At 37.1% G+C, this 19876-nt stretch overlaps 1 protein-coding gene across 1 annotated transcript in view; it reads left to right on the forward strand.

Moving 5' to 3' along the window:
* AHR (aryl hydrocarbon receptor) overlaps positions 4364 to 19876 on the forward strand; it is a 44085-nt gene continuing 28572 nt past the window's right edge. The window contains 2 exon segments of the mRNA NM_001303026.1: positions 4364 to 4539; positions 15893 to 16080. Coding sequence (NP_001289955.1) covers positions 4475 to 4539; positions 15893 to 16080 — 253 coding nt within the window. The 5' untranslated portion in view covers positions 4364 to 4474.

The following is a 19876-nucleotide window of genomic DNA, read 5'->3' on the forward strand; positions in this document are numbered from 1 at the left end:
ATTCTAAACTTGAGGATAGATGAGTATTTGTCTTGCTCTTTTTTTTCTTTTTTCATTATAAAAAGTTTTAACATATGGAAAAGTTGAAAGGATAAAAAACAGATACCTGTATTCCCTTCACAATTGTGTGCATGTATAAATATACATATATATGTGTATTTATACATTTTTTTTCTTAAATAAGTTGCAGACATCAGGACATTTCATACTTAGTTGCAGCAGGCACTTCCTGAGAATACAGATCTCCTTCTACATAGTCACAATATAACTATTACCACTGAAAATCTTGATGTCCAGGCCACAGCCTACATCAACTAAATCAAAATCACTGGAAGGGGCATCGGTATTTTTTAAAGCTCCCTCGTGATGAAAATTGAGAATCACTCTCTACAGAACAATTAAATTCAAGTTAAACATTTCCACAAAGACTATAAGGCTTTGGGGTTTTTATTAAATACACGTAAGAATGTGCTAATCTTTTAACGTTTAGCAGATCTAAATTATAGATCTTTAGGATTTTTTTTTCTTTTTTTTTTTTTTTTTTTTTGGCTTTTTAGGGCCACACTCGCGGCATATGGAAGTTCCCAGGCTAGGTGTTGAATTAGAGACACCACAGCCACAGCAACGCTGGATCCTTAACCAACTAAGCAACTCCAGGGATAGAACCCACATTCTCACGGATTCTAGTTGGGTTCACTAACCACTAAGCCAGGAAGGGAACTCCCTACTTATCTATTTTATATATAGCAGTGTATTTATATTAATCCCAACCTAATTTATCCATCCCCCTCCGCCCCGCGCCCCGCACGTTTCCCCTTTCCTAGCCATTAATCTGGTTTTGAAAATTCAAGTCTGTCTCTGTTTTGTAAATAAATTATTTTGTATCTTTTTTTTATTAGATACCACATATTAGTGATCTCATATACTTGTCTATCTGACTTACTTTACTTAATATGATAATATTTAAACCGATAACATTCTTTTCATGAGTTAAAAATCTTGACATTTCTTATAATAAAGCACTACCCCTAAGTAAACAGAAATACTTTTCACCAATAACAAATTGTTCCTACTTTTTATGGTAGTTCCCTTATCAGTTCATATTAGCATTACCCTAAAAAGTCTTACCTTTTTTTGGCTTCAGACAATGACATTGTGTAGACTACCCAAGCAAGAATAGAGGCACTAAGCATTTAGAAATAGACCTTAGATATTTATGCCTGTTCTTTTATGTTAGAGTCAAGGTAACAATTTGTAAATGGTTTATTTTTAAGAAATGAATCAAACCAGTTCAAAGTGAAATACATCACATATTTTTGACTGGAATAGAAGTTAGGAGATCTGAAATTAGGCTCTGATGAGCAGACAATTTTATCTCCCTGGGGCTGAGGTTTCTCATCTGTAATGGAGGTTTTAGCTATGCTAAAGATTTCCACATTATCCCAGTTCGTGGTACTCATAGTGTCTCAGAAATGTTTTCATGGTGTTGAGGCTAAAAGAAACACCTAACAATTCCATTTATTAAGTAGTTAGGTCCAAACTTATTATGTAGGTCTGTCCTTCTGAAACAATGGAATTACATTGGAAACTGCTATCCTCATTTCCTGTTCCACAATCATTTTCCCATGGTCCTTGTTCTTATAAAAGCAAGTGACAAAAACCCTACCTTGCAAAGATATGATGTCCTCAAAAGGAATGAGTACAATTTAATATTGAAGTTCTGAATACTTAAAGCTAGTGATTTGCATGGTGTCCAACTGAAGTCACTATGTTGGCCTTGAAACTGTTAAACATCCCATGAGAATGCCCGTTGGAGTCTATTGTGGTAACCTTGGGCTACTTCAGGACACAGCGTGTGGAAGGTGGTCTATGCTCTAAAATATTTGGTATAGCTATAATGTGTGATCCAAGATGTGGAAGCAGAGTATGAGTGAAACAGATCATTCTGAACGGCTGGGGTAAGAAGCTGCAAGATTGAAAGGAAGGTAAAAATTGTAATAAATATCTGTCCATATGAGGTGTACTTTTCTACCCATGTCACATACAAAATGTGACTCAGAATTCAGCTCAAGCTTCCTCATGGCAAGCTCCCCTGGCCAAGTCAAATTCACCTAGTACATATTCTCAAAATAATCATTTCATAGTACTTTTCACAGCAGCAATTATACATTTATTTGCATAACTTCTTGATAAATTCTTCTCTCTCTCATTAGAATGTAAGATCTAAGGGGCTATGAATATGTCTGGCATCACCACTGCATCCCATAGTCTGGTGTTTTATAGGAGCTAAAACCTTGCTGAATGAAATGAATGAATGAACTTACTCTTACAGAGTAACTTTGCTAGTACTCAGGAGACAATGCTAAACAAAAACAGAAAAGTAATATACTCTCAGGGAATATTGCAATGGAGAGGTACAGGATTCAGTGTGGTCTCCTAGTAGATTCTTAGCACATATCCATTACTCTCAAAATATCTCTTGAATGAATAAAGTGTGGAGGGGATAATACCCACAAAATTTGGGTTAGGAATCACAAATGATATGGCATTTGAGCTGGGCTCTCTCTGTTATTATTAAAGAATAAGGTGGAGGGAGATGAATTAGGAATTTTGCAAAGCACAAAATTTAATAGTATTTGCTGGAATATTTAGATATAAGTGGAAAGAGAGTTGAAGATGTTTCATAGGTGGATTAGAGAAAATTTTCAGCTAAAGAAAACAATGAGTTCAATTTATCAACATTGTGAATCTGAGGTAAAACTCACCAGGTGGAAATGGCTTGATGACGTTTGAAAATGTAGGAATGGATATGGTGTGAGATGTCATCTGGATGTCCCAGTCTGGATGCCTTTCTGCTCCTGACAAGCAAATGTACTCCTCTCACTGTGCTCCCTACTCTGGTTAACAGCGCAGAAGGAGTCAGAAATCTTGGGGTCATTTATGATCGCTCTCTCTCTCCATGTATTTCCTTATTGTCCATCTTTTCTTCCTTTTCTCCATCCCATTGTCACTTCCCTGGATTTTACCTGGACTATTTCAACTCCCTTACTACTCTCCCTGCATCCAATCTTTCTCTCCTGTAATCCAGTTTGCACTTTCCTTCCAGAGTGACTTTTGTGAGACACCGGAATGTTGCTTTTCTGCTATGCATCTTTAAAAGGCTTCCATTGACTACAGAATAAAACCTGGACTCTTGACCAAGACTTTATGATTTGATCCTAGAATTCTTGAATCTCATTTCCAGTTTTCTCTCCAACCATACCAGACTACTTATCCTTAAATGTCTCCTGCAGCTCTTCTTCCTTTCCACCTTATTGAAATCTCAGTATAGAGTAACAAAGTTATTCTGGCTGGGCAAAAGATATTATACTGTTTATTGTGGAGACAAAAAACAAACCAAAACAAGAAGACAAGAAAACGCCTTGCCTTCAGGTTGAACTCAGATGTGGCCTCCTGAAGCTTTCTCTAGGAATATTTATAGTTCCACTGGTTATCTGCCAGCTGACAGTAATTCTTAGCCAAAAATTGAGTTACTGTCTCTTTTATAGGTAAGGTTAAGTTCACTATTTAGCACATCTGTCCTTGAGATTGTCTAGTTACAAACAGTTTGGCTACAAGTAATTTGTTGTCAAGTATCTTTCTGAGTATCTTTCTGGGTTGGAAGTGTGTCCACATAGCCCTTACCTTGACCTCAATAAGATGGCTACTGGGGGGTGTCATTACGTCTTACGTCATCACGTGTCGGGAAGGTGGTTACTAAGAGAATGTAATGAGGGCGGGGCCAAGTAGGACGGGGCGGGGCTATGAGGAGCTGGGCGGGGCTGGAGAGGGGTCGGGGGCTCTTCTGCTATTCAGCCGGTGCGAGCAGCGGCGGGAGGCAGCGCAAGGCGAGGCCACTCGACGCTAGGTGCCGAGAGCGTGTCCGCGACCACCGGCTCGGACAAGAGGCAGCCGCGTAGCCAAGCGGAAGCTGGTGGTACCGGGAGCGGAGGCCGGAGCCCAAGCTCCCAGGCGGGAAGCACCCAGGATCGGGGAAGCCCCGGGAGCAGCGCGGCGGCGCCTCCCTGACCCAAGGGGCCGCAGCGACGGTCACGGGGCGCGGCGCCACAGCGCGCGACCCAGGCCGGGATTCCAAACAGGCAGCAGAGGCTCCTCCTCCATTCAGGCCGCCTCACCTGCGGGCAGCGCCGCGCCCCCTCCGCTGGTATAGACGGCACCTGCGCCGCCTGGGTCACCGGTCTCCGCCCCTCGCCCCCCGGCGCCAGGCCCCGGCGGCGCACCTGGACGCGCGGAGCTGCGAGACCCAAGGCTCAGGCCGGGTGCGGCGTCTTTGCCACCGCCCAGGGAGCGCGCAGGTGGAGCGGGCGCGGCTGTGTGCAACCGGGCCCCGGCCGCTGCCGCCGTCCGGGTCGCCGCCGGGTCTCGAAGACCGGGCTGTCTGCGCTCGGGGAGGAGCCGCCGCCAGCCAGGCACCATGAACAGCAGCAGCGCCAACATCACCTACGCCAGTCGCAAGCGGCGGAAGCCCGTGCAGAAAACGTGAGTGTCCGGAGTGCAATCTCGAGGCGGGGTGGGCGCTCTGGTGCGCGGGTGTGGGAGGCGGCCCCACCCCGCCCCCAAATCCCCGCGGTCAGGGGATTAGGTCCCTTCTAGGCGCAGTCGGTGGAATCGAGATTTGGAGGCGGGTCGAAAGACCCGGGCTTTGGATTTTTCCGTGTTTAATTATTGCATTCAAAAAATTGTACCGCTCTCCAGCGCACACCCACCCTCTCACACCCCACTCGTTTGCTGCACTGTTCACTGTGCTGTGGTTCTATTATGTTGACAGCTCTGGTCTGCCTTGTGGGGTTGGTGGATTAGTTAACCTAAGCTTGTCTTGAAATCCCCTTTCACATTTAATATCCTCCTCGCTTAGGTTAGAGGACGGTCACCATTCTCACTCCTGGTAGGGCGAGATGCTTTAAAGAGCTAAACACGTGCTTTCTGCAAGAAGGGGGCCGAGTGCCTCTGAAGGTATTTTTTGGTCCAGTGCAGCGGGCTTTCTGTTGCACTCTTATTTACTTATTTGGCAGTAAATTTGTATTGCTCAGCGTGAACATATCGGTAAAATGTGTAGAGATGGTAGCAGGTTTGAGAGAGTAGTAGACAGGATACAGGAGCGGATTTGTATTTTCAGCCACCTTTTGGGGGAGCTTTCTTATAACTTTGGAGGTGGTTTTAGGGTCTGTAAAGTAAAAGATTTGAAGCTGGAATCGTTGAAACAGACGTTTTCATTCTTAGCATCTTTCTGTAATTCCCTTTCCCCTCCACTTCCAAGTTTTGTCAATTCTGATAGATTACAAACTTGGACTTTTTGTTTGTTTTGGTGGTATATTTGTGTGAGATGGCAAATTCTTTAAAGTAATTGTTGTCAGGAAAAAGAAAAATCTGTGCTCGAGACAGATTTACTTTTGTGAGTTGGCAGTATTCATGTGTTTATTTCTCATTATTATCCCTGAGTTATTTTACTTCACATTTTTCAAAATTTCAGAGACAATTTTAAGAACACACTCATTAAACGTTTACTCAAAACAAATCAGAAGTGTGCATTTGGCTTAAAACTTAATTTAGGTCACTAGTCCAAACCAGAAAAATAATAGATTATGTTTAGTATTCAAGACCAATTTAAAAGTTTCATTATTCTGGAGTTTTAATTTCCTTTTAGAATCTCAGTGATTATAGTCCTTCAGATATAGACTTGGCATTAACAAAGGATATTTATCTATAAATAGACTGATTAAAATTTGGAAGTCTTATTCTACATGTGGCTGACATTAGGATTACTGCTGAGTCAGCAGTTTTCTATCTTAGTTCTGTTGACATTGGTTTACAGTACTTGCCCTTTATAGAGTGGTTTCTTATGTAAAAATTTGTCTAATTTGAGTTAGACAAATTGTCCTTGATGGTTATTTAAAATTGAGAGGCACCACAAACACTTCATCTATGTATTTATTAATATAGTAGTACACTTGGCATAATATATAATAGAAATGTCATGGGTTTTACATACATGAACAGAAAACCTGAATATCTCCCTGATGGATTTTTAAGTTATTGCATTTCAACCAGTGTTACAAAAGGATCCAGATGACTTTTTAAAAAAACAACAACCAAGTGTTTTAATTTTGTTTTCATTGTCAATTTTAACATTTTTTGACTTTTCATTAACATCGTATTGAAGAATTTCCCTTTAAGCATATTACTGTACATTTTCTTTCATATATGTAAGATGCACCTTTTATTATTTTATCTTAACATTTTAATATATTTTCTAAGACTTCAGTACATTTGCATTTAATAATCTTATGTAATATAGTACAAGCGAAGCATTTCCACATTCACCCTTGTTTTATTTTAGTGTAAATGTTTATCAGATCTTTTTTGAGCATCATGCATTGCCTCTAATCATATAAATGCATTAAAATTTCACTACATTGCTCCATAAGAAAAGCCTAGTGCTAACATTTACAGAATCACATGAAATTGTTTATATAGTTTTTACTTTAGTGAAAAATGGTTAACTTAAAATGCACTTAATCAAAGTTCAATTTAAGAAGGGAGCCGTAAATCCAATATCAATGAGGTTTTTTAGATAAATTACTAGTTTGTAGCTAATAGGCTCTATAGTATGTTGCCACATTGTCAGAAAATTTCATCTTGTTTGAGCTGAAAATGTTATTGAGATTTAACTTTGACCCCTTAAATGAGCCATTGTGTTTTACTTAAAGAGAAAGTATGTTGTAGCATGATTATACAAGTGTTAATAAAGTGGTCATTTAAATATACAATTCCATTAAATTTAGAATCAAGTAGGTGACAGTTTTAACCTGAAGCTCTTCCACTCTCAATTGAATTTACTACCCTGGATAAACTCCCCCTAGTGGCAGAATCCAACATTGACATTATCTCAATGTGAAGTACATCTTAAATGTGTTAAATATAATCCCACTAAAGTATCTTGTACATAGTAGATGCTCAATAAATGTTTTCTTTCTTTTTGGAGTAATGAAAGTTAGAAAATGAGAGGATCTGAAGCAACCTTGCATCCAATACATGTTCCTAAAGCAAATTTCAAAGATACCTTTAGGAATAAATTCTACTTAAACTTTCCTTAAAATAACACTGCTCAAAAAATGTTAAATTTACTTACAAATATTTTTTCTTAAATCCTGTTCTCATTCTATTTTCTTTGGAGATGAAAGCCTTTTGCCTCATTTTTAAAATAAATTTGTCTCATGGAGATAGGTTAAAAACCCACTATTTAATAGAATCTGGGTTTTTTCACCCTGATGTAAAAACTTTGGATGTATTTTTTATTTTTCAATTTTTATCAATACGTAAAAAGTTTTAGTGGTACTTCAATTTACCATACATCTATAAAATTAGTACCGAATGTTGGTAAATATTAGGTGCTGAGTAAATTAAACCTACACTTAATAATTATATCAGCAGTAATTGGTGATGCAGCCAGCCATCATGAATGTCAGAATTAGAAATAACTTCTTAGCCTCAGTTGATCCTTTTTACTTTGTTCACACAAAGTAGCCTTAATATAAAAGCATTGTCTTCCTTGCTGTTGGCTGTATTACTGTTCATTCTGCTTAAACCTAATGAACCTCAGGTATATAATATCTACTTGGTTGAATAAAATTATGTAGTATCTTACTGAAAATGTTTGATATATAAATGTATTTTGATACCATTTCCTGAATAGCTTCTAAAATAAAAGGACAGGTCTTTTCAGTTACATACTTTTCTCCACTGTTGTTTACCTTTCAGATAGCTTTGTTCAGATAGTTTGTTTTTAGTGACTATAGAGGCTCTTACATATTGGAACTATGAAAGTGTTCAGTTATTGGTAACATTTATCAAAAATAAATATTGAAAAGAGGAAACAGTGAGATATAAATTGAAAAGGTACTAGATCTAAATTAAACATCAGGTCTAGTTTCCTTGCTTCTATAGATCTGGGCCAGTGATTGACCAATAAGGCAGGACAGTGAAAACTACCATTCTCACAACTAAAATTTGCAGAAGAAAAGTGCTAATGATATAGGTGAAACAGAAACATAAATTCTATTCTTTAAATAATTTTAGTTTACATGATCATAGAGTAATCAGTTCTCCTGTGGGACAGTAAGAGGCAGTATATGATTATGTTCTCAATTATGGATAATGAAATGTGCTACTCCACTGGTGAATAAACTTACACAGTACATGCCTATTGATGCATATAATTTAGACAGTTACTTAAAAATTAGTACCATGCAAATCTTTAACAACAGTACCTTTCTACTTCCACACTTGTTTTACGATTGGTTTTTCTTTTTGCGTTCTGGTTTAGTGTATCCAAAAGCTGCTGTTTGCTGGCACTTGTGACGCAAGCGTGCACAGTGCTTTACAGACATTTTATTTCATCTTATAATAGTAGTATGAAAAAGTATCATTATTTTAGTTTTACAGCTAGGAACCGAAGATTCAAATCTCTAAGGTAGTAACTGAAAAGGCTAAGTTTGAATATTGGATTTCAGGTCGTTTGGCTCCAAAGCTTATGTTCTTAGCAACTTCACCATACTGTCCTGGTGAATAAGTTCAGTGATGCATAGGTTTTATCCATATACTAAGAATTTCCTTAGCGCCCACTGTTTCTTCTCAAATAGTGTTCTGAAATAAATTTAGTGTCCCATATATGATTTGTGGTTGCTTATCTCCATACTTGGAATCATGCCCTTTCTTACTAGTCTTTCCTCCTATTTTCATTCATTCGCTACTACCTCCCCTCCTTTAAAACTTTGTTTTCAATGGCTGCATAGTACTCCCTTCCATTAATTCCCGCTATTTGGAGGAGGAAATTCTTTTATTTCCAACCTTTAAATATTTCAGCTAGTACTTCAGAGAATACCCATGAGATATGTGCATTTCTATGCAAATTTTTAGTTCATTCCTTGGGAAAAATTCCTATAAGTGGAAGTCTGAGGTGCAAAGGTATGGCTAATCTTAAGGTTGAGCCAAATAATGTGCCTTGAAACATGCTCTCAGATGACTCTATTAATAGTCTATGGGAGGAATTCCCATTGTGGCGCAGCAGAAACGAATCTAACTAGGAACTGTAAAGTTGCAGGTTCCATCCCTGGCCTCGCTCAGTAGGTTAAGGATCTGACATTGCCATGAGCTGTGGTTTAGGTCGCAGATGCGGCTCGGATCTGGTGTTGCTGTGGCTCTGACATAGGCTGGCAGCAACAGCTCTGATTAGACCCCTAGCCTGGGAACCTCCATATGCTGAGGGTGCGGCCCTGAAAGGACAAAAGACAAAAACAAACAATCAAAATAGTCTATGGGAATGCCTATGCCCTTGTATTTTTGCTTTAAAAATATTGTCAGCTTCATATGCAAAAAAAAAAAAAAAAAAAAAAAAAAAAAGGTGGTGTAGGTAATTGAACTTCTCTTTTGGAATTATGCATGTGGAATAATGGTTGAGTATGTTTGCAGATTTTTCTACTTGAGGTTTCTTTTACATACAGACTTCCTTGGTCTTAAATTTTCAGTTTGCTCCTTTACCTTATTTTCAATGAAATGCTGTTTTGGAAGATATTCATATTAAATAACATATGTACATTAAAAAGTCAGGAGTATGTGTATAATGTTAAATGTAGTCTACCAGGTACTATATGTTGATGTTTTATGATAATAGGTATGGTTATTAGTGCTGTTTTTTCACTCCTTCATCTTCCTAGTTTTAGAATTTATAATTTTATCACAGTTTTAGATTAAATTCACTTACAGTGTTTCATAATTTTTTAATAAAACATTGTTTCCTGTAAATATTGTTTCCTGATGAGTTAAGTAACATACTGTGATTACATTTTCCTTCCTGATCACCATTGTTGGTGATTTGGATTTTTACCTGTTTTTCATCTTCATGTTATTTATATGTGTGCTTAGCTATCTTTTAGGTTTATCCAAGACAGATTTTGTGTTTCTATCTTTGTTTTTCTTGTTGGGCATGATTTTATGAAAGAGAAGGGTATTTGCAGAAAGTCACTTACTCTGCCATCATGAAACTGGAAGCTATTCACCTGTCTTTAAGACCTGATTTAGATGCCACATCTCCATGATATCTTCTCCCATTACTCTATCTGCACATATGCTCCTACTTTCCTGAACTCTACAGTATCACCCTTATGGCACCTGCATTATTGAACAACACATTATGTTTGATTTTTGCCTTGTTACAGAATGAATCTCCTCCTAGTAAGAAAGATAAGCTCTTTAGAGATGATTCTGTCTTTCATTTTGTCTTTGTAGCAACCAGAGCTTCCTATTACCAAGCACATAGTAGGTACTTGAGAATATTTACCAATTTAAGGATTGGCCGCCTCTTTAAATTTTTAATGTTTTAGTGATTTTGGTATGGTAGATGTATTCTACGTGGGTTCTGATGGAAATACACACACACAAAAATGTGTGAATTCAAAAAAGAAGAGAGAAAAGGAAACATCTGTAATAATTTGTTTTGAAGATTGTGGAAGTAACAGTGATTTTTAGGGCATATTTCATGTTCCACATTTTCATTGTTAAAATCTTGTGCTAAGGATTATATGCTATTTATACCTCGTCACTGCTCCTTAAGTACAGCAAAAGAGGGAAAGGTAAACAGTGGTTAGAGTGGCAGTAGAAGAGTTACTGGAGAATTCTGACTCATTACAAGGGACTTCTAACCAGAATTCTCTCAGGTTTTTGTAGACATCTTTTTTTTTTTTTTTTTTGCCTCATGTAGGGAAGTAAAATATCTGGCTGTATTCAGCTGAACAATGAAATTCAACTTTATTCGTATCACAGATCACCACTCCAATATCACTTTAAGCTTGTAGTTTATGATTATAAACATTCAACCTTTATATTCAGAGATAAATAGGTATGTGCTGAAGCTGTGGAGAGGACATGAAGAATGAATGGCTGTAAGAATTGGGGTTAATTGGGTGTAGGTGGTATGTTAGATTTATTGAAGAATATTTTAATTTCCTGGCTGTTGGAGTAAGAGTCATACCTCCACAGTAGATGCAGAGAAGGTGTGCCCAAGTTCTGAAAAATATGAACGTGAGGACAGCCAGAAACAGGGGCTAGAAATAAACAAGCTATTGGTAAGTAGTCTGAAGCAGTGAGAATAGATTAAATCACCCAAAGTAGAAAGCTGATAGAGCAAACTTAGTACTGTGATAGGTAATTTCTATTAGACAATGTCACCTTAACCTCATAGGATTATTGGAACTATTCCTTTGCAAGTCATTTTGAGGTTTTATGGTAAATGTTGTATAAAAAATGTAAACTTTACAGTTATAGTAATTGATGATTAAACTAGGTTATTATATTGTTCACTTTTCTTTCAAACGCTGGGCACAAGTGACGAGCCAAACAGAAATTTTAGCCTGGGATGTTTAAAAGGCTTTAAAGATATCACACAAACTGGCCTTGGTCTTGCCATTGGGCCTGTTACCACCAGTATTTAAGACATGCAGGGCTTCTAAAACGGAAGCGTGGCATGCAGTCAGCTAAAGTTTTGATTTCACAACAATTTTGATTTGCAGGTTGGGACAAGATATTTGAAGTTAAGGTTTAAGAAATAATAAATTGCTCCTTGGCCTGATCAGCATCTATAGTCTCTCTCTTTCTGATGTCTGAACTTGACAAATCCCAAATCCTATCTTATGGGGGGACATTTCATTATATTTCAGATGTAATCTTTTATTTAAATAGATGGCAGATCTGCTTCCTTAGCACAGTAGGCACCACATCAGTCTCATAATAGATGGCAGTATGGCTTGGCATAGGTTTAAAGACAGCACAAAAGTAAAAGCACTAGCATAAGTCAGGGCAGGTTGTAAGTGATGTAGAATTACTTTCTATTTTTGAGTATTTGGTGCATCTTTAATATGTGCGGATAGGTAAGAAGTATTTTCACAGAATAGTTCTGAGTAGTTCTCACAAAATCGGTGAAAAGGTATGTCACATCTATTGCTTCAGCTTAAAGCTGAATTTGAAATGCCAAATCCAGTGGATCCTTCTCAGCCCTGACCTTATTTAATTCCTTTGTTCATTTGACTTTGTTCTGTGATCTCTGAAATAGTCTCTGCTTATCCTTTTCATGTCTTGCCTGTCATTCCTCCTCCATCCTCTTTGCCCTCGCCCTTTCCTCAACCTTAAATATAAATATAACCTTAAACCTTAAATATAAATGAGGTCTGTCGTCAAGTCTCTTTTCTCTCTGTTTGGCATACCTCCCATTAGGAAAAATCTTTGTTACCCTACGTTACAGATCCCAGTCATTTGCAACCTCTCCCTTACTTCCTCTACCTAGGAAGTCAGCAAGTAGTTCAGTTCAGTGAACATTTGAGTCTGACTATGTCCCACGCTGTGTGGTAGGCACAAAGTGCTGTGTTTAAAAATCTCAAGTCAGGGCTTACTTCTTATCCCTACTATCACTCCTTTTGGTCAGGCTCCAAACATTTCTTTCCTGGATACTTCTAGTCAGCAAACATTCCTGGAGAGTCTATTCAGTATCAAGTACCATGCTGAGCACTGGGGGTACAAGATGATTAACTTTACATAGTAATAAGAGCGACAAACAAGTATATGCAGCATAGGTTACATAACACTTGACTTAGGAAATTGGATCTCACACTAAATATTCCATAATGTGCGTAATTATACATTAGAGCTGTGACCAGTTTTGCATTGTGTAAAGACGTAGTCTCATCTAGGATAGGGTTGAATGCTGCAAAGAGCCAGCACAAGATGGGCAGCATATCACATGGAGAAATACCTCTAAACCTCTTTCTTCTGCTGTTATTGTCATTTCTTTCTGTGTCATAGTAGCTTGTCTTGCGTCAGCATTTGTGTTATTCTCTTCTCCCCAGTGTTGTATAGTCATTACTGGAAAGCTACCAAGAGTGCAATAGTGGATTTCATTTTCAATTATGAGAAATGCTATCTCCACAGAATATTCCTTAATGGAACGGTTGTTTAAGACTTTTGCATAAAAAGTATAAAGTAGTAGTATGGCAGGAGTCCATTGGGAGTAGGTCGGGGAAGACTTTGCAGATGTGATCTAATTGAGCAGTACCTCGAAGCTGGTGAGACAGAGCAAGGGGATTCTGTGGAGTCACAAAAGGAATAGGGAGGAGCCATAGAAAGATCAGATGAGTCTGGTTCTCTAGGTTCGGGAACATGGTCTGCATGGAGCTACTGAAAAACTTGAATCAGAGGAGTGACAGATTTATATTTCAGAAAGAAGTGCTGGCTTCAGTGCCATGTGCCTTGCATTACATCCTCTCCATCACCATAGTCAGCTTGTTAAAACACAAGACTGGTCATATAGGAGTTCCTGTCATGGCTCAGAGGTTAACGAACCTGACTAGTATCCATGAGGATGCAGGTTCAATCTCTGGCCTTGTTCAGTGGGTTAAGGATTCAGCGTTGCTGTGAACTGTGGTGTAGGTCACAGACATGGCTTGGAGCTGGCATTGCTGTGGCTGTGGTGTAGGCCGGTGGCTTCAGCTCTGATTCAACCCCTAGCCTGGGGACCTCCATATGCTGCAGGTATGGCCCTAAAAAGACCAAAAAAAAAAAAAAAAAAGACTGGTTATCTAAAACCTGGCTGAAAACTTAAGATGACTCCCAGATACCAAAGGTCAGTTCGATACCATTTCTGAGGGGGCACTTGTGATTTCCTCTTTCATGGACTTTTTTTCATCAGATACCCACAAGGCTCACTCCTCCCCTGTTCATGTCTGTTGATGTTGAGATGTTCATGAAACATCACATCAGAGACCTTCCCTGGCTGTCTGTCAAAACCAGCACCCATCACTCCTTACTTCCTTATCTTGGTTTATTTTTCTTCTTAACACTTACCAGCTTGGAAAGTTATGTGCTTGTTCATTTATTTATTCATTTATGTATTTATGTATCCTCCCATCAGGATGTAAGCCTCAGAAGAACAGGAGCTTCAGTACGTTTTGTTCACTACTCAGTGTTCTGTGCTTGGCACATGGTGTGTGTGGGGAGGTCACTATCTGTTGAAGGAATGTGGCCCTGGCCAGCTCCGTCCTTGTCTCTCTTGCAGCTGGTGCTTCACAATTCAAAGGCCCTGTGCCAGGTCACCATTCCTCACCATGCTGCCTCCTGCAGTCCTGTTCATCTTACAGAACCCAGCTCCATCTCTTCTAGCAGTTGTTCATTGTACTTAGCTCCTATAACACATTTTGAATATGTGGAAGAATGATTTCCTAAACTGCTAGGACATGATAGTTGCAAATAAATATTTAACAGATGATGAGTCAGAGGAAAATTATTCAATGAGGTAGACATGTATTAGAGATAAAAGTTGAAATTCAGTTGATTAATTGGAGAAATGCAGTAATTAGGTGTGACTTGAATTTGATTATACATGTAATATGATTAGGGAAAAGAGCTAGATAAATAGTCACCAATTTCTATTAAGTATGCAATTATTTAAATAGTCTGGAGAAAGTATCTAGTGGAAAGTATGCCACTTTACCAATTTATTACTCTTATTTTTTTGCAGGAATAACATGAGGTATAATAGAAAAAATAGAAACAGACAAGTTCTGAAGAAATTACTGGTTAGGGACAGTAAAAAATGTGTTAAATTTTCACATTACTTTCTATAATTTCTTTGTATAAAGCATTACTTCTTCATGTTGGCTCATACCATTAAAAGCATAAATTATCTAGAAATGTTTTGATTGAATCAACTTAACAGCATTATACTCAAGCCAGTTTATACTTTTTAAGATACTGTAATTTAATTTGAATTGTCACAGATGTGTTTGTCTTCTCAATAAAACTGGAGGAAAAAAGTCTTTGTCAAAAGAATTCTCTGAATAATTATTTTTCTGGCAAATGGGAGGGTGTAGTAACATGATCTAAAAATTATGTTGTTTGGTTTTTAATATCCTCTCTATTTATATTCACTTTAATGAATTTCTGTTATGAAATCCTGGCTAAGGCCTTTGTAATGAAGTTCAATTTCTTATTTCTGAACTCAAGTTCTACTCCTAACCATAAATATCTTTTCACTCAGATGAAAATTGTGCTGAATGTTGGGATTATATTGAATTTTTTAATTGAGTCACAAACTATGATAACTAATAATTAAGTCAGATTACCCACCAGTTACAAAAGCAAAATTTATCATTAATCACAGTTAGCCTCTAAGATTTGTCACCCAACAAATATCAGTAACTAAAGTCAAATATTTTCTTGCCTTAATGTTGGATTTGCCCATTAGATGGCTGGAGGACCTTGCAGAGGGGCTGGACCAGGTTTGAGATGTTTTCACTGACAGGATGAAAGTATTAAATATTGGAAGCTAAGCATCATGAAGATAAGTTTTTATTTAGGGTTGCTCCTATTTATAGCAAAAGTGACTTTTCCAAGATGATTCTTGTGGAAGATAGCAAAGGAAGCTTAATTTTCACATAACTTCTTGCAGTTTTCTTTTTTCCCCTGTAACAATGGCTGTGAGAGGTAGAAAATCCTAGTAGATTTTTTCATGGAAATCATATACAATAAATATATAAGGTGTATAAGATGTACTCAGCATTTTCCTGTGATGGGTTCATAAGTTTTTAATAAAACATGAAGGAGTTTACCCATTCCTTTGTTTTTCTTAATTAAGGTATTCAAGAAGCATTTTGAAAGGATTTATATGAACTTGAAGTAGATTTTAGATGTTTGTTTTGTTAAAAAAATATTCGAGGAGATTTTATAATGCAATAGAAATTTTTGCTTTATAGATTTTAATGCATTTTATGGTGCTTTGTTTGTTTTTCAGTGTCAAGCCAATCCCAGCTGAAGGAATCAAGTCAAATCCTTCAAAGCGGCATAGAGACCGACTTAATACAGAATTGGACCGCTTGGCCAGCCTGTTGCCTTTTCCACAAGATGTTATTAATAAGCTGGACAAACTCTCAGTTCTTAGGCTCAGTGTCAGTTATCTAAGAGCCAAGAGCTTCTTTGATGGTAAGACAGAAGGGTTTAATTTTTCTGTAATCACTTACAAAATATTTAGGTTGAGTATGGCTGTTTCTGTTTCTCTGTTGAAAACTGCAAAAAAAAAAAAAAAAAATCATAATGTGAAAGGTTTTGCCTGTTGCTGTATGGTAAAACTTAAATAGCAAAGCCAAAACTTGAATGTTTCTAAAAATCAGTTTTCCAGATTGATTTATCAGATGCTGCCACTTAAGTGACATGTAGTGTCATCTTTTGACAGTCATAACACTCAATTAAGTGTGACACTTTTCCAGTACTTCTCTTTCCAACTCATTTTTTTGAAGTCTTTTAACTACTAAGCTATATTTTACTGGGTTTCATTCAGCATGTTTCATATATACATCATTTTTATTTATCCTTTCAAAATGATCTATACTTATACTGTGTTATATTAACTGTGTTTTGCTCCAGGAAAATGTAGTTTAAATTTTTTTTTTCCCCACTGGAGAAATTAGAGTCAGTAGAATTGGATTTCAGTCTCCATTGTGCTGCTGACAAGCTATCTGTCTTGAGCCTCTAGGCTTCCCTGTACCTCAGTTTACTCAGCTGTAAAGCTAGGGATTTGAATTAAGTGATATTTACCTTCTAATCACCTGGTATTTCAGAGTCATAAAATATTATAAATGGAAGTTTTTGTTTGACAGTGATGTTTCATTGTGTCTTCTCATGTAAAACAATTCTGTTTCTCCTTTTGTCTGTTTATATGTCAGAAATATAATTTTTAGGAACTGTTGAGTATTTTCAATATATCATGTTATTTTACAAACAGATAGTAAAGCATTGACAATAAAATCTCAGTGGCTTATGCCACTGCTACTTCAAGTCTAACATGCTCACAAATCACGTAGGGCTTCTGATGAGATGAAATCTTACTTAGTCGGTTTCAGCGTAGCATAGATTTTGCACTTCTCACTCGATGTCAGATGATGCTGATACTGCTGCCCTTGACACATTTACAGATACTTGAGTTTGCAGTTTGTGTTTAAAATATTGCAAAACACTTATTTCCCTTTGGGTTTATGTTTGGATGGTTTGCTATGTTTAGTCTGGACATCTTTTTATTTGTTGGTTTGTTTGCTTGCTGTATGTTCTTCATTTTGGATAAAAGCTATAATTTAACCATTGTGATCTGGGCAGTATACACTGATTTGAGGATAATAATTTTAGGGAAAATTATGTATTCGGAGATTCATAGTAGACACTTAAATTTTCTCTATTCTGTCTATAAAAATACTTCAAATTTTCAATTTTCATGTATACCAGACTCCTCATCTTTGAGGTGGGTTGTGTGATGCTCAGCGGTGTATGTGTGTGTGTGTGTGTGTGTGTCTGTGTGTTTCAGTTATATAGTCATTTTTATGATAAAGCTGGAACTAGAACCTGGTTTCCAGATTTCCTATATGACTTTTGCTGACCATATCTCAATTGTTTCTCTTTTCTAGGAATCATTTATATAGAAGAATCGTAAGGACTTTTTCCTAGATTTGTGATTCTCAAAGTGTAGTCCCCAGACAAGCAGCATTCATGTCCCATAGGCATTTGTTAGAAATGTCAGATCTTAGGCCCAGCCTAGACCAACAAAATCAAACTCTGATGCTTTGTCAAGTTTGGGAGCCCCCGTCATAGACCGTAACCTCAAGGTCACTCCCAGCTTCTTGGGATGCAGTCCTGATGTTCAGTATTTATTTACATGCTGTGCTGACTGTTTGACCTTGGGGTGGGAGGGTGCTTCCATAACATGTAAGATGCGGCCTCTGCCCTTAAAGGGTTTCTAGTCTAGAAGTCAGGGAGGCATGGTAAAGATGTATTGACATAAGTCATTTTGCCTTTTCATTTCCTGCTCCTTAATAATGGGAAACCAAATTATTATATATTAAAAAGAAAAAAAAATGTACATGTTGTTCCCTGTTTAGAGGCAGTGGAGCAGAACTGAGGCTGCTTGGAGAGTGCTGTTTAAATACTAACATACTTTCTGCTCTTTAGGTGTCTGTGTGTGTGTGTGTGTGTGTGTGTGTGTGTGTGTATACCATTATATTTAATATAAAAAGCTATATATGCATATTTTTATGATTAGTTTTGTATCCTGTTTAATACCTTGAGTAAAAGTGATTCCAAAGTCTAATTGATAAAGAATGCCGTAGTTTAGCAGGGCTCATTATGGAGTTCTTGCATGTTAAGTATTTTATTAGCTCTTTATCAGGGAGTTTATTTTTTATTCTGGTTTAGTGTATTTGACAGTAGAATCTTATTACTCTATTTGTGTCATTCCTTCATTGATTATATTATCTTTAATTTTAGATCATTTGAATTACTGGTCTTTAGTGTACATCACGGCATCAGAAAAACCTGAAAAACTTATTTTAAAATACACATAAAAGGCATACCCTTTTTATGCTGATTCTGTGTAGGTTTAAGTAGAACCCAGGAATCTGTATTTTTATAAGCATCCTAGATCAGTCTAAGGCAGTGAATTAGCCTAGTTTTGATTATGCTCTGAATTACTTAAAATTCTTTTTCTTTGCCTTTAGGAAGACATATCCAAATGTAAAAAATTTTAGAAAGACTATAAATGCGTTTTCTAGGGTTTCAGTGGAGTGTGTACTCAAAGCAGTTTCATAGGGGTTGTTCGGTACAGCAACAGATTTTGATGGAAGGTGAGGGAAATAATCAGTGAATAAGATCCCCAGTGTTCTAGGAAGGCAGTGCAGTATTTTGAAAGAACACAGAGAATAAAATTTTCAAGTAATCCTTATGACCTGAACAAATACTAAATGCAAACGAGAAGACGTGAATCAATCAGACAGTGATCAGGATTTTTGAGTGCTGTTAAAACCACTCTCCCACTATTAGAGAAAGAGTATAGCGCAGGGAAGGGAAGCTCTAAGTGAATAACAGGATGCAAACAGGGGGTGTGTGAATTCCTGCGGAAAGAACAATATAAACGAGTAATCATACAATCTTGTTAGAAAGGAAACTCAAGTTTTACTGTAACAATAGATATTTTTCCAAGAAAATACATCTATTTATTGCGAGTTTAAATAATCCACCTTGGATGGGATCTTCTTAAAATTTGGAGACATGACTATGCTTCTATGACTATCTGAAAAGCAACACTTAAGTTTTAAGTACAACATTAATCTTTATACATTTCTAATTAATCAAAACATTCTAAAGTATAACTTTGAAACACTTGAATCAGACTCAGTCCTTATCGTAAAGTTGGAAGCCATTTCTTTGATACTATTAAATTGAAATGATTTAAAATTTTTTTATTATAGTTGATTTACAGTGCTCTGTCAATTTCTGCTATACAGAAAGGCAATCCAGTAAAAATTTCATAATTCAAGACTATGCTTTATTCTAAATACTGTGCACTGTGCTGAATTCATGAAGAAGAGAAAGGGGAAAAAAGGCTTATGCCCTCTAATAGCTCAAGGTCAGGTGTCTCAGAAACTATGAATTATACAGTATGTGAGATCCTTTAAAAATGTGCACATTAAATATTTATAATGCAGCATTTAGGGGGCATTTTCAAGGAAGGGAAAAGGACTGGAAGTTTTGCTACTTTTTAGTTTTAGTTTCAAATGAAGGAGTAACTGGGGGAATCTTTGAATGTTTCATCCACGAAAACTCTTGAACTGTATGGATACCAGACAGTAAAGCTCAGAGAATTGTTTTGCAGTTTGTACTCTCTACTTATTTTACAGATGATGAAGTAATCATTATAAAATTTTCATTTTCATAATGTAATGCTTTATTGTTTGAT

Source organism: Sus scrofa, chromosome 9 (genome assembly GCF_000003025.6).
Source record: "Sus scrofa isolate TJ Tabasco breed Duroc chromosome 9, Sscrofa11.1, whole genome shotgun sequence".
Taxonomy (NCBI): Eukaryota; Metazoa; Chordata; class Mammalia; order Artiodactyla; family Suidae; genus Sus; species Sus scrofa.